General features: G+C 38.4%; 1 protein-coding gene across 8 annotated transcripts in view; it reads left to right on the top strand.

The window, feature by feature from the left end:
• CSNK1G3 (casein kinase 1 gamma 3) overlaps positions 1–13,621 on the top strand; it is a 112,983-nt gene extending 99,362 nt beyond the window's left edge. For 2 of the 8 annotated variants that reach the window (XM_079788315.1, XM_079788314.1), the window contains exons 11-13: positions 853–959; positions 1,479–1,502; positions 10,729–13,619. In XM_079788315.1, coding sequence (XP_079644441.1) covers positions 853–959; positions 1,479–1,502; positions 10,729–10,783 — 186 coding nt within the window. In that variant the 3' untranslated portion in view covers positions 10,784–13,619. Of the gene's footprint in view, positions 1–852; positions 960–1,478; positions 1,503–10,728 lie in introns of all 8 variants that reach the window. The other 6 variants (XM_079788313.1, XM_079788312.1, XM_079788311.1 and 3 more) reach the window with 5 other exon arrangements.
• Positions 13,622–14,723: the final 1,102 nt, after the last annotated feature.

Raw genomic sequence — 14,723 nt, 5'->3', positions numbered from 1 at the left:
GAAGATGTTACTTCTTTTACATCTGGTTCTGGTCAGGCGGGTAAAATGGGCTATGTAAATTGGTGTAAAGAGCATGGATCTTTAAATGAAGTGGGATGTCAGGCACTTGAAGATTCTTAAGCAGGTAATTATACATGACCTAATTTACATCTTAAAAGGCACACTCTGGCTGTTGTGTGGAAAATACATTAATGGGGGAGAGGATATAAGTAAAAGCAGAAGGCTGGTTAATAGATTTTTGCCTTTATTCACACAAGAGATATTGGTGGCTTGGACTGAAGTCTTAGTAATAAAGCGGGGAGAACTGACTAGATTTTGAATGTTATTTCTGGGGAGGATACAATAGGACTTGCTGATGAATTAGATACGCCTTTCAGTCAAAGAGAGGAATCATAATGTCTCCTGGATTTGGGGCTTCAACAACTGGGTGAATGAATGGGCATTATGAGAGGGAGACCTGAGCATGATTACATTGAAATGAAGGATTCATTGAAAGAAGCAATATTGAAGTTTGCAAGGGACATAATTCATGATGAAGCAAGGTACCAAAAGAGTGAGCATATAAGAAGGAAGAGATTGAGAAATAAATGTAGGATTTAGTTTTAAAAATCGGAAGGAAGGAGACAGAAGACAGAAATTTCAAATGAAAAGGAAGTTGAAAAACAAATATTGGAAAACCTTGACCTTTACTAAAATGCTAGGCCTATTACCGTGTTCAGTTATGAACAACTACATTCTGTTTTATGTTCCTCATATTAACTTTCTAATTTAAGTATTGTAAACATAATTATGTTTATCATTGTATAACCTGTTACTTTGCACATATATAATTTTGTTTGTTTGTTTTTGCAGGTTGTAAGTTCTACAAATGGAGAATTAAACACAGATGACCCTACTGCAGGACGTTCAAATGCACCCATCACAGCCCCTACGGAAGTAGAAGTGATGGATGAAACCAAGTATGTGATCGTTTTGCTTGTTTGAGTAACTTTTTGTTATGAAACTATGCATGTCTAATATTGATAGTCATGTACAATTATTTCAGGAATAGTTTTTCAAGGAATAGGTGCCTATAAAAATAAACATAAGTGATATGTTTATTTTAATCACTTTAGAATTGTGCTATTTCAGTAAATATTTTAATACAAAATAGTTATTTAAGAACTATGCTCAAATTCTTATTTAGAATCAATAGCATATTTTTACGAGTGTTGATGCATGAAAATTATTGCTATATTATAGATTCTCATTTTTCTTTAAGCTTAAGAATAACATTTTTTAATTTTATAGTATGTTGCATGCATTAATATTAGTTTTAACTTATTGTTTTGTGAGTTTAAATTATAATGCTACCTGGGAAAAAATTAAGCTTGAAAAACAATGTGATAATTTCAATGTGGGCTGTTTCTGATGATCTCTCTCTCTCTTTCTCTCTCTCTCTCTCTTTTCCTTGTATTTTTTTTTATGTGTGTGTATAGCTGCCAGAAAGTGTTGAACATGTGGTGAGTTCCCAAGTGTAGGCAGGCAGAAATAGCTCCGTTGTCTGTAATTTCAAAGATTTTTAGCACCATTTTGTGTTTTTTAAAAACATACCTTTCAACATAGACATTATAAATTGTAAAAGTTGTTCAAAAGTATTTGATATCATTTACATTAGCTCTTAAAAGCAAGAAATCATTGTTTGAGGAGCTCTTTTGCCTGCTGCAACTTTTGCTTCAAGTAACATAGATTTGGGTGCACTTTTTAATTGAGTAGATACACCAACCCTGCTTGTGCTTGTGTATTTGTTTTAAAACACAGAGGCTTTATTTGCTATTTTAGATAGAAAGATAGGCTTTTGAGATAAGCTTTCTTTTTTCCTGTTTGTGATTATTAAATACACATAGTAAACCCCTTACCCCAACCTCAATACTAAACAGTATTTCACTTACTAACTAATAATATTGCTATTGTTAACATATGGTATGCATTGATAAATTTCATGATAAACTATAGTTGATAGGGTGTTATGAAAAATCCTCATATAATTATTTCCTATTAGTTTCAGATATTATAAAAGACTAGTGTTCCCGTTGCAGGAAAAATCCTGCAATAGGGTTTCCTGCTGCACTCTACCCCGCCCCGCCTGCTCTCCTCCCTTGTCCCCCACCCCGCCTTCTCTGCCAGCCCCCCTGCTTTTCTCCTTCTCCGCCAGCCCATCCACTCTCCTTCCTTTTCCCCTGGCCCCGCCTCCGCTCCTCCCTTCTTCCCCGGCCCCGCCTCCGCTCCTCCCTTCTCCCCCGCCCTGCCTTCTCCGCCAGCCCGCCCACTCTCCTTCCTTCGCCCCCGGCCCCGCCTCCGCTCCGCCCTTCTCCCCCGGCCCCGCCTGCTCTCCTCCCTTCTCCCCTCCCCCGCCTTCTCCGCCAGCCCGCCTGCTCTCCTTCTTTCTCCCCCGGCCCCGCCTCCACTCCTCCCTTCTCCTCCCCCCGGCTTGCTTGCTTCTCCGCAGCTTTGCTCCCTTCTGCAGCTCTTGGCTTCTTTCTACGCTGTCTTGATATGCAAATTAGCCGCCATCTTTGTTGGGGTAATTTGCATACTCGTCCTGATTGGCTGGTGGGCGTGGCTTGGCTGGTGGGCGTGGCTTGGGCATAGCGAAGGTGCGGTCAATTTGCCTATTTGTCTGTTATTAGGTAGGATAATGTTTCTATCAGTTGAGGTCATGTTGAATTTAACTATTGCTGACCTTTTCCTTTAGTTGTTATACTGTGTCTAAAATGCCCCTCTCAGTTTCAGGACAATTTTTGAGTCAGCCTTGGAGTGAATAAGGATAGTTGCTTCTTAGATTAATAAATTTTGGAAAGTTCTATTCATATCCAAAGCAAACCTTACATAATTTCCAAAATAATTCTCCTTTGCTGGCTGCAAGATGAGGAAATTTATGTGGATATTTCTTTTTTTTTTTTTTTTAAAGAATGTTTATTGATTTTTAGAGAGAGAAGGGAGAGAAATGTTGTGAGAGCACAACATTTATTGGCTGCCTCGAGCATTACTCCCCTCCCCCACTAGGGATCAAATCTGCAACCTGGGCATGTGCCCTGGCTGGGAATCAAACTGGCAACCTTTTGATGCTGGGAGCAACGCCCAACCAACTGAGCCACACTGGCCAAGGTTGTAGATATTTCTTTTTAAAGAAAAATGATTAAGTATCCATTTTAATCACTTTTGGCTATGGGGTTTATTGGGTATGACTTGGTTTAGTGGATTGCAGGATATAATTAGTCAACTACATACTTGTGCGTTTTTATGTCAGAAATAAAAACAATAATTTATGCTCATGTGTGCAGTCCTAAGTACAGTTATAGAAGTAGGGTGGTAGTGTGGCCAATTAGAATGCGCAAGTCCTTTGCAATTAGACAGGTTGTAGAATCCTACCACTGCCACTTTGTTACCTTCTTCAGGCTTGTTTCTTTTTATGTCAAATCTATAGATATAAAAAGCCAGCGACTGTAACGGCCATAATGACCAGTCGCTATGACACCCATTGTGGCCAGCCAAGCAGCCCAATCGGAGTGGGGCCGGCTGGCCAACCTCGAGGCCCCTCCCCCCTGCTGCCTGCTCCTGATTGGACTCTCCCACCCTGATCAAGAGTGGGCGTACAGCCAAATGCCCTCTCCTTTCACCTGGGCCAGCCCCGTCCCTGATCAGCCCACCCCACCACGATGGGCCCACAGCCCCTCCCCGCTGGCTGGCTCACCCCTCATTGCACCCCCCACCCCAAAAGGGGTCAGGGCTGGCCAGCCAACCTCCTGCAGCCCCTCCCCCTGCCCGGCCCCACCCCAGATGACCCCCCTCACCCCATCAGGGGCAGGGCCGGCCAGCCAACCACCCATGGCTCCTCCCCTGGGTCGCTGGCCCCCCAATTGGCACCCCTTACCCCATTTGGGGGTGGGGCCCACTGGCCAATTGCCCGAGGCACCTTCCCCCCACTGGCCCAGCCCTGATTGGGCCCAGATCGGTCCCCGATTGGGGCAGGCCAGCTGGCCAACCTCCCGCCATCTCCTCATCCCGACAGGCCCAGCCCTGGTTGCGCGAATTCGTGCACTGGGCCTCTAGTGAGGCTAATAATATCTACCTCATAGGATTGAGAAAGTTACATGTGATAAAACACTGGTATTTTGTCTGGCAGATGGCAGGCACTCAGTAGTTATTATCACCCCGGTTTATCTCTTCTCTTCCAGTTGCCTATGGCTTTTCTCATCTGTGCTCTTCCCAGGCTGTACTTCTTCTGTCCTTGTTCATAGTTTTACTTCCATACTCACGACTCTTCACTGAAACTGGCTGTTTCTCTGTTCACATCTTCCTAGATACCTGCTATCAACCAAAGCTATTATATATATTTTTTCATTTATTCCTTCAACAATTACACTGCTTGGATTTCAGAAATATCTGGTATCACGTTTGCCCTTAAGTAGAGTACACCAGTCAGGAAGATTGCAGTTGTATTAGCATACATAAGTATATGACTAAATGCTATGGAAAAGGTACAAAGAGAAAGATTACTTACTAACAGGATGATCAGAGAATGCCCTCTGATCTGCAGCCCCCCCCTACAATGTCATTCTTCAAAGGAAGGGGCTTTGAAGAATGACATTGTAATTGAATTAGTTGAGATGGGTGTGGATGTTTATGGGTTCAGGTTTCTTTATGTAGGTGTTGGAAGATGAGAGAAAAAGGAAGTAAATTGTGGGAAGGTTATTCCTAAAGGAAAGGTTCTATGGTGCTTGGAACATCATGGCGCCAAGGCCTATCATACTTTTCATAGTTCGGCCCTTGCCTGGCTTTCCCAGCTCCATTTTTCCATTCTGAAGCCTATATTCTATTGGTTCCATTCTGCCATCATATACTATTCTCTTTATCCATTTCCCACTTCCTGAAACTTCTTGAATTTCTTACAAACAAGGCTTTTTTTCATCTTTAGATCTCCAGTGTCTAAAACAGTATGCCTTAATAAATTACTAAACTAGAGTCCCAGTGCACGGGATTTGTGCACTGGTTGGGGCATGGCCTGTGGGGATTGGCCCGCTGTGGGAGCTCACTGACCACCAGGGGACAGCTCCTGTGTTGAGCGTCTGCCCCCTGGTGGTCAGTGCGCATCATAGTGAGTGGTCTATTGGTCGTTCTGGTTGTTCGGCCCGTTTGGTTGCTGGGCTTTTATTATATAGGATAATTAACTATAAATAATGTGGTATATCCATACTATGGACTACTAGTTAACAGTATAAAAACTGAAATTGGAAATGCTAAGTGAAAGAAGTAGACACAAAGGCCACATATTATATAATTCCATTTAGATGAAATTTCCAGAATAGGCAGATATATAGAGACAGGAAGCAGACAGTGGTTGCCTAGGGCAGGGAAGAGGAGTTTAGGAGTGGCTGCTAATAGGCAGAGTGTGGTTTCCTTTAGGGTGATGAAAATGTTTTCAAGTCAGATGGTGGTGATTATTGCTGTACTGTTGTAAAAACCACTGAATCGTACATTTTAAAAGGGTGAATTTTATGATATGTGAATTATATCTTAATAAAGCAGTTATTTTTTAAAAAAATGAATGTCAATCCATCATTTCAGTAAAGCTTTATTCCAGGTAGGTTACAGAAAGCTTTAGAACTTTCCTAACCCTTCACTAGTTGAAAACTAAACACATAAAACTTGTCCTTTCCTTTCATCAGGGTTATTCTTACATTTCTACAAGTTTACTATTGCATTCCTCTTACTTTTAGTCTGTGATTCAGAAATGTAATCATGATTTCTTTTTCTAAATTGCAACTTATGCTTCTCTCAAGGAACCTACTTAGAATTCTTTTTCAGAATTTGTTTCTGACTTCCTCTCTTTCTTCTTACCTGAGAGGGATTGACAAGAGATCCCTCTCATTGCTTCCCATTAATTAGAATGTATTTTACATTGGACATTTTAGAGTCTCAAGTTTCCTGGAATAGTACCTCATGGGATAAATATATGATTTCTGAATGATGGAAAGTATTCTATTCCCCTTGATATAAAGTGAATCCTTCATTAGTAACAAGGTTTTGCCTTTTTTACTGTAGCTGAGAATTTTTTTTCAAGGCAGATGACATAAAGAATAGCACTCTCATCATTCCTTCCAGGAATTAAAACAAGGTTTCCTTTTAGCTTAGTTATCAAATTTTTAAGCAGTATGAAATCATCTTTTTCTTTGTTCATCTTTCTTTCCCCTTTCTAACATTTACTGAGCAGTTATTGTGTGTTTGGTAATATGATTATGAGGAGAAATCAATTAGAGAAGATAGAACTATCCCAATTACTTTTAAATGGTGGTTCTGTACTCTGGCTTCATCTCACAGTCTTCTGGGGAGTTTTAACAATAAGATAATACTTAGGCTGCACTATCAGCATTTCTGATTTAATTTCTCTGTGGTGGGGTCTGGTTACCAGTATTTTTAAAAAGCTTCTAAACTGATTCTAAGGAACAGCCAGCATTGAGAATCATTGGTCTCGTGTAGGGGTTACAGGATTAGCACTACGTAGGATACAGTGTTGTTGAAGTTCAGAGACTGGGGTACTCACTTCTAGCTGGGAAGACGGAGAAGTCTTCAGCAGTAAAGATATACTTGCACTGGTTCTCAAAGATAAGTATGGCCCTAGCCGGTTTGGCTCACTGGATAGAGCATCAGCCTGGGGACTGAAGGGTCCCAGGTTCGATTCCGGTCTAGGGCATGTACCTTGGTTGCAGGCACATCCCCAGTGGGAGGTGTGTAGGAGGCAGCTGATCAATGCTTCTGTCTCATCGATGTTTCTAACTCTTTCACTCTCCCTTCCTCTCTGTAAAAAATCAATAAAAAATATATTAAAAAAAAAAGATAAGTATGGTTTGGCAAAGTTGATGTGTGGTAGTCAGAGAGAAGAGGTTGAGCAAGGAGTAACCCATGAGTCTATATAATGTGTGAGTGCTTTAATGGGAACTGGGATGGACAAGCTAAGTGTCCAATCTCAAAGGGACTTAGTGGCCAGGTTTAAAAAAAAAAAGAAAGAACATTATCTTTCTCAGCACAGCAATGAAAGCTGTGTATTTTAAGCCAATAAATGGTATAATCAGATTGAACCTTAGGAAATAATTTTTGGCAACAGTCTTGAGGCTTTTGTCACTTCCTGGGATTCATCGGATTGTAGAAAACCTTCCTTCCTTGCACAGTGTAGGCTGCCTGGAAAGGAAGCCTCATGGATGATGAGACTGAGAGGAGAGTGAAAATAGGTTGGAACCAAATTTAAGAGCTGTGCGGACTTACTGCTATAGATTCTGTAGAGACATTGCTGAGATTTCAGAGGAAAGGATGCTATACATGGTGGGAAAAAGTAGGCTTACAGCTGTTTGTATGGAAAATAATACGGTAATTAATAAATAATAATACAAGAATGAACTCTGTTTTGCGTACTCACAACTATACACCTACGATGGCATATTGGAGAGAGGGAGACTTAGACTGGGAAGTCAGTTAAAAGGCTCTTAGCAATGATGGAGACACAGTATTCCAAACGAAGCCAGCATAAGAGAATGGGACATTTTTGAAAGTCATTTCAGACTTGAGGGACTAATTGCAGGTGGATGGAGAGGAAGAAATTAAAGATGAGGATAGGTGTGCAGGTTTCTAGTTAAAATAGTTTGTGGATGGTCTTGCTCTCTGATCTAAACTCTTCTTGGCTAACTAAACAGTTTATAATTTAAAAATCAAGAGATCCAGAGATATTAAAATGTATCAGGTATACATTTTAGGGGAAAAATCCTTTGTCAAAGAATTATGCTGTAAATAAAAGGTATTTTCTGTATTCTCATCAGCTCTGCCCAATGAGCAGAGGTTAGGTTCCAGTGTCCTAACTGTATGGTAGGTTGCCAACAGTCTCTCAGCCAAAGGATGAGCCAGTGAGTCACTGTAGGAGGGACCGATAAGAACTTGACATCCAAACAGAGAAACACGCTTCAGTGTCTGGGTATATCTGTGAGGAAGAAGTCTATGACATAACCTAAGAAAACAAGCCCAATTCTAGATGAAGGAAAAGGCAATGACTAACGAGGAAATGGTGGTGTAATGTCAGTAGCAAAGCCTTGGCCCTTCCAGTATGTTTTCTACATATTTTAGGACTTAGAGTCATGATAGTCCCTGTTTCCTACCCAAACAGTATTTAAAGCAACAACCTTTGAATTCATTACGAGCAGGACTTAACATTTATCTCCAAAGGATTTAAGAGTAAAGATGTGACTTCAAAGCTTTTAGATTGGCTACCAAATTATCGTGTCTGAATCTGACTTGTGAGAATATACTGTCTTACTGGAACTGCATAAGGAATAATCAAGAAAGAGCCAAGAAAAAGGGAAGCATTGACAGAACATGATTTAAATGTCTGGTTAGCTTAGTCAGCTTCTCTTAGGTGTTGTCCGTAGTCTAGATCCTAAGAGACTCCAAGTGAGGTATGAACTAATGTATAAGAAATTGTAGCCACTGAGCAGCAAGGACAGAAAAGATATTTTAACATTTTAAAGATGTAAATTTTCTAAGAACAGATCATTGAATTTATTGATAAAAATAACTTGCTCACATCATCTGTGAGAACTAATGTATGTGCTAAATCCTAGAATCTGCTATTATTTACAGTTGTTATTACCAATAGCTTTTTTCCCCCTTTCCACTGTACCACGTGTTAAAATAACATTGTCTCTTTTTACTCCTTTGCCTGCACTCATAAACTGATGGCATGGTGTCCACTCAGTATCTCCAGTGGTCAGCCCTGAGCACCCAGGCCAAGGCCTCATTGGAAATGGAGAAGCAGGAGTGGGGTCTGGGCAGTTGCCTTCTTGAGATTCAGACTCCTTTAAGAATATGGTGCAAGCCATTCTTTTCCCAGAAAAACATCCACAGGCACTAAAATCTGCATTGTATGAGTTTTCACTGGGGTACGCAGCCCATGGGTGAAAACTCTAGCTTTAGAACATGCTATATAATTGCAGATTCTTATTCTAGGAGTTGTGTTTATGAGGCATATCCTTTATTTATTCAGTAATATTTAATGAGTAACAATTTTGTCCCCATATGTGAGATGTACCTGTGAGCAAGATCTTATGAAGCTTACATCGATGTGGATGCAGATAATAAAGACATGAAATACATTTAGGTTATTAGCACTAAGTACTGACAGGAAAATAAAACAGTCATGTGATAGAGTGATGGTATGGAAACAGTGTGTTTTAGGTTCATTGCTCAGGGACAAGAGATAATTGAGATGATACCTAACTTCTTAATCACAAAGACTATAAATCAGCTGTTTTGGTAATATCTTTAAGAAATCAGCCACAAGTTAAATAGCAATTTTCTTCTTCTGTTTTGTTTCTATTTGGAATGTATTCATATCATATAAAGCAATGCTGCCCTCTGGTGGTTGTAAGTTTAATGGCATGCCAGCTTTACTTTTGCAAATCTATTTCAAGGGTATACTCTATTTAGTGGGATTTCTTTCCGAAAAATAGATGTCTTCTTTATATTGCTTTTGAATTTAAAACTCTTGTACAATTATAATTAATTTGAAAACCTTATTTAATCTGAAATAAATTTGGGAAATTTTTTGTGTGATCAATAATTCTTACACAGTTGAAGGAAAGGCTACCTAAGAGGTAGGAAGAACTCAACTCTCAGAACTGAAAGGAGATGAATAGTACTGGAAAAATAAAGCAAGCAAGGTGAATTGATAATACAAGCATGAAAACCTATGACTTGGACTTACTCATTAAAACATGTATTACAATAAGTTCCCTATTCCAAAAGGCTTAAGACACTTTTTAGTGGAAATTTTTTAAAAGAATGTATTTTGGAATTTCAGTAGCCAAGTGACAGTATTTAGAAACAGTGAACATTATTAGCAGACTTTATATTAAACAATGAATAAATTTCCATTGAAATATGACCATATTCTTTAATTTAATGTCCTAAATATTTGGTTTGTTTCTTCTAACTACCAAATTTTTAATGTTTTGATTTTTACAGTATGGACATGTTCTGACTCTTAACTTTTTAATTGAAAGGTTCTTTTTGCAGTAATAACACGATACACTTGACCTTCTTTAACCCTTAAAGAATTAAAAAGTGCCAGTGACATTCTTACTCTATTTTGTATGTTTTCTCTCTTCCAGTTTGTGTGATGGAAAATGTTTGCTGAAGAGCGTATTTTAGATTTTTCTTTTTCTTTTTTGCAATTCTTAGTGAAAACAAAATCCCCAATATTAGGATCATTATTGTTTTTCTAACAATGATTTCAACAATCATATATGAATACCAGGAAGAAAGGGAGAGAATACACAAGATGAATTGTATAAAAGAATGCCAAAGCCAGAGATTGATGAGTATCCGAAATAATACTACAGTGGGCCAGTTAGGATTCAGAACCCCTTTGCTCCCAATTGGTCTTTGTACAAAGCCTTTTCAGTTTAGTGACTCCTTTTACTGTTGCTTAGATTGTCTTGCTCTTTCTAAAAGGCACGCTGATAAAACAACAGCAATAATTCTGCCATAGTTCACTAATATCTATGCTTCACTGGCATGTTCACTGTTCATCTTGCACTAGCCTGTTGCTTTTTACGACCATTTAAATTAATATGATTAGAGTCAGCCTTACTTTGTGACATTTTAGAACTTTTATAATTAAAAAGTGTTTCTTTCCATCTGCAGGTGCTGCTGTTTTTTCAAACGAAGGAAAAGGAAAACCATACAGCGCCACAAGTGACTCTGGACACAGGCAGATCAGGGGGAGTTACTTGTGTGTTCATCTTCTGTCTTGTGATGAAAATCATCTCTGTAGTGACCACATATGTTTTCAAGGACTCACTCTTAGAAACAGAAATGTCATACTTTCATACTTCATTGTGTGGTTGTCTTACATTCACATTTTTTTTTTTTCTAATTTAACTTTTATGGAAGCTTTAAAGTTTTGTCAAAACATGAGTGCTTTGCCCATCAGTGAATGGAATGGACCAATGAGGTAGGATTGGTAAAAACAGTCCTAGAGAACATTTTCAGAAGCTCTCCTCCTGCCACGGAAAGCAGTACAGTATCTTAAATGTCAACCAGTTACATAACTGATCTGGTCTTTTATAACTCCTGTAAGAGCATAATCAAACAGGAATTTTCTCCCCAGTGGATAACACAACAAAGGAAACGGAGTTGCCCAAATATTTAAAGAAGTTAATTCTTGAGAAGTTCATTGTTGGTGTGACATCTGCATTGATATCAGCATTACTGATGGTACTGCTATTTGTGATCCATACTAAAATTCGCTCTGAAATCATGGTACAGTCACTGCCCAGAGGTACTGAGGAAAAAGCTCTATGGGTTTGGCAGATGGTGGTAAAATGAGTAACAAGTAATGTGGTAAATATGAGTTCTGCTTTTTTTTAATTTTTTTAAATTATTTATTGCTTTGAGAGAGAGAGGGCGGGAGAAAGAAACATTGACTTGTTCCACTTATTTATGCATTCATTGGTTGATTCTTGTTTGTGCCCTGACTGGGAGTCGAACCTGCAACCTTGGCATATTGTGACAGTGCTCTAACCAGCTGAGCTACCCGGCCAAGGATGAGCTTTGCTTTCGTGGCACCACTATGTGAAGTACAGTGTTGCTGAAGTGACAAAAGCACTTATTTTTAAAAATGCAACATTTGTATAATGTAACTTTATGCTTCCAGATAATGTGTGTTAGACAGCAAGAGATGAATACTTTGAGAAATGAGATATGTGGGAGGTTGTTTTTTTTTAAAAAAAAATACACTAAGGAGAAGAAATAAATGTGAATCTCATTGCAATGTATAATGTTGAAGTCAAAGGGGATCCCATTGAAACCCACTGCTGAATGATTACATTCTCCCTTAAGCAGGAAACTTTGAATGTGCCACTCAATGGTGTCTGTTTGTTAATTATTTGCTTTTTGATAAAAAAGATCCCCAGCAATAAAAACTGGGTCACTTTATTGCCCTCTGTGCACATTAGTCTCTTGTATTCCACTTTGCTGGCTCTCTGGAGTTTTCTGACGTTTTAGCCTCATTTTGATGATTGAAAACTAGTTTGGAGAGGATGGGTCAGGTGCTTTGCCTCCACAGTCTGTTTAAGTGCCTGCATATGAACAAAGTTACGGTTCTGTAAAAAAGGAAACCCATTCCATTTTTTCAAGTATGCTTTGTTTTAAGCCATAAAGGCAGGTATTCTTTTGTCACATCCTTCCAGCCAGGATTTTCAAGAAGATTTAAAACAAAAAGATGGCTAGGAAGAATTATGTTGTTCAAATCTCATATTCATTTTTTGTTTATCAAATTGTTACTTCCTCCTTCCTTGCAGCCCCTTCTTTGTCTTTAAGTGCGAGCCTCCAGGCACGCTTATTTATTTTTGTCTCAAGGTAACATTTAAAATGTGTAATTAAAGTAAATAAATCTACATTTTTGACTTCATTATTGCATTTACAGGGATTTAATTGTACTTTGTAATTTATTTTTCTCATTAGCCAAAAGTTCAATGCATTGTTTTTGATGAATTAGGCACCCATACGAATACTGCAAATCTGGATGTTGTTTAACATTGTTGCTCTGAATCCTATGAAGATCTTTTTAAGTTCTTGATTTTAAAGACCTACACTCAGCCTAGGAAACATTTGCTGTATAATTTGGTCATCAGTTTCCATCCTATCTATTTGTATACTGTCATGGTGTCTTAAACTGCAGGAGTCACATACTGAGTTATTTTTGTTTGTTTTGAGCAAGGTAGATGGATGTTTTGGCCATTATAATGTGAAACCACTTCTTTCTTTACAGTATTTGACCAAATATGTGTGTCTCTGATACTTGTAAATACATGCGATATCTGTATTTCTTATCATAAGCCTATTTAGTTTTATTCTCAGTAGGGTTTTTGGACTGTACAGTGTTTATATGATCTGAACTCCTTATACATAAGAAGGTGTGTATATTAATCCAATTATGGACTTAAAAATATTTTAAAGTATAAATACCCTTATTTGCTGCAAAGACCAGTGTGTACACATTTGCTTTTTAGCAATATTTTTAATTGCTCCATTTTAATGCCAAGGAATAAATCTTTTGGCAACACAGACTGGTCAGTAATAGGTAATGCAGGTATGTTCAGGTTAAGCCAACAACGTTTTGCATTTTTATGCTTCTTTTCTGTCAACACTAATGAGTCAACATTGCCTGAATGTCTGAATAATGAAACACATCCCTGTTTAAAAGTATGTAACTGAAAACGAAATAAAAAATAAAGGTAGTTTTTTTAAACTTGCTCTTAACCCTTTCCTCTCATCATGGGTAAGATGATGCCACTCACTAATTTGAAATAGGAATTTTTAAAATCCAGTTCACTGAGTTTAGTATATGGGAGAAACAGAGCTATAGGAATATGCTTTTGGTTTTGTTTTGCTTTGTTTGAAACCCCTGTAAAGAGCACATACCAGGAAGTATCTAAGCTTTCTTTAATGAAAGTTTAAACAATTTTTTTTACACTTCTATGAACTACTTAATGGAGCAATTAATTAAAGTGAATGCCACTAGTAAACCAAGGAAAATAAACGGAATCATTTTATTCCTTTTAAAGAAGGAAGTTCTATTATGTTCACATAAATGAAATTATTATTCCAACTTTAGGTGAAAAACTTTGCCTCATGGGTGGGGGGGCATATATCTCACAGCTTATCATGGTTCTGTGTGCTTTAAGGGGTTTCACAAAGTGGTGTTAATGGTGCTGTGTTTGCTGAAAGATGCTACAGGTTAAGATAAGGCAAAGCAACACATGCTGAGCACCATTATTCAGGAACAGTGAGAAGATCTGGAGATGAAGGGCCATGGTTAAAAGGCCCTGTCTAGGAGAATCTGATTTAAGGTGGGGGTTAAACTGGAATGATTGCATAGTTGCATCAGTGAGCACCCTTTGGATTGCAAGTGATAAAAACCTGACTTGGTCAATGCAGTAGCACAGTTAGCTGAACAGTCTAGTGGTAGAACTGGCTTCAGACATGCTTGATCCTGGTGCAGTCAGGAATCTGTGTTTCTTCATCTCCCTCAGTTATGCTGTTTTCATTGTCAGGGACATTTTTCATGTGCGATGTAAAGTAGCCACCCAGCAGCTTCACACCCCTATAGCCAACATACGGGGCGGTTTCTCTCAACAGTTCCAACAAAATCCTAAGACTAACATTTATTCCTTCATTGGTGCACATGCCCATCCCTGAGCCAATTATTACAGCCAAAGGAAAGCTGTTCTCCCACTTTCAGAGGACACATTGGACTGAGAAATGCTGTAGAAGGAGTGTTACCCAAAAGGAAATGAAAATAGTATTATCAGAAAGTGAGTGAATGGATACTGCACAGACAAAATCAATAGATATCTGTTATCATGAGGAAAACAAAATATAGCATAGAGGCAACCTAATTGTTTTAAGTTAGCAAACATTATTGAGGCTTTTATTAATCTGAATATATTATTAGAAATCACTTACAGTCAGTAAATTTGAAAAATATTTTGGAATCAGGTAAAAATGGAGGTCATAAGTACCTTATTTGATGTATTTTTGCTCTTGTTTAGTTTTTAAGGATTTTATGGTAGAATTAGATTAGAGTTAAAAGCTAACTTTTCTAGAGTAGAAATAAATTGAAGTATTAAGCTTTG

The sequence above is a fragment of the Cnephaeus nilssonii genome (genome assembly GCF_951640355.1).
Source record: "Cnephaeus nilssonii genome assembly, chromosome: 2".
Lineage (NCBI taxonomy): Eukaryota > Metazoa > Chordata > Mammalia > Chiroptera > Vespertilionidae > Cnephaeus > Cnephaeus nilssonii.
The sequence above is the reverse complement of the archived record's forward strand: the minus strand, read 5'-3'. Positions and strand labels throughout refer to the sequence as shown.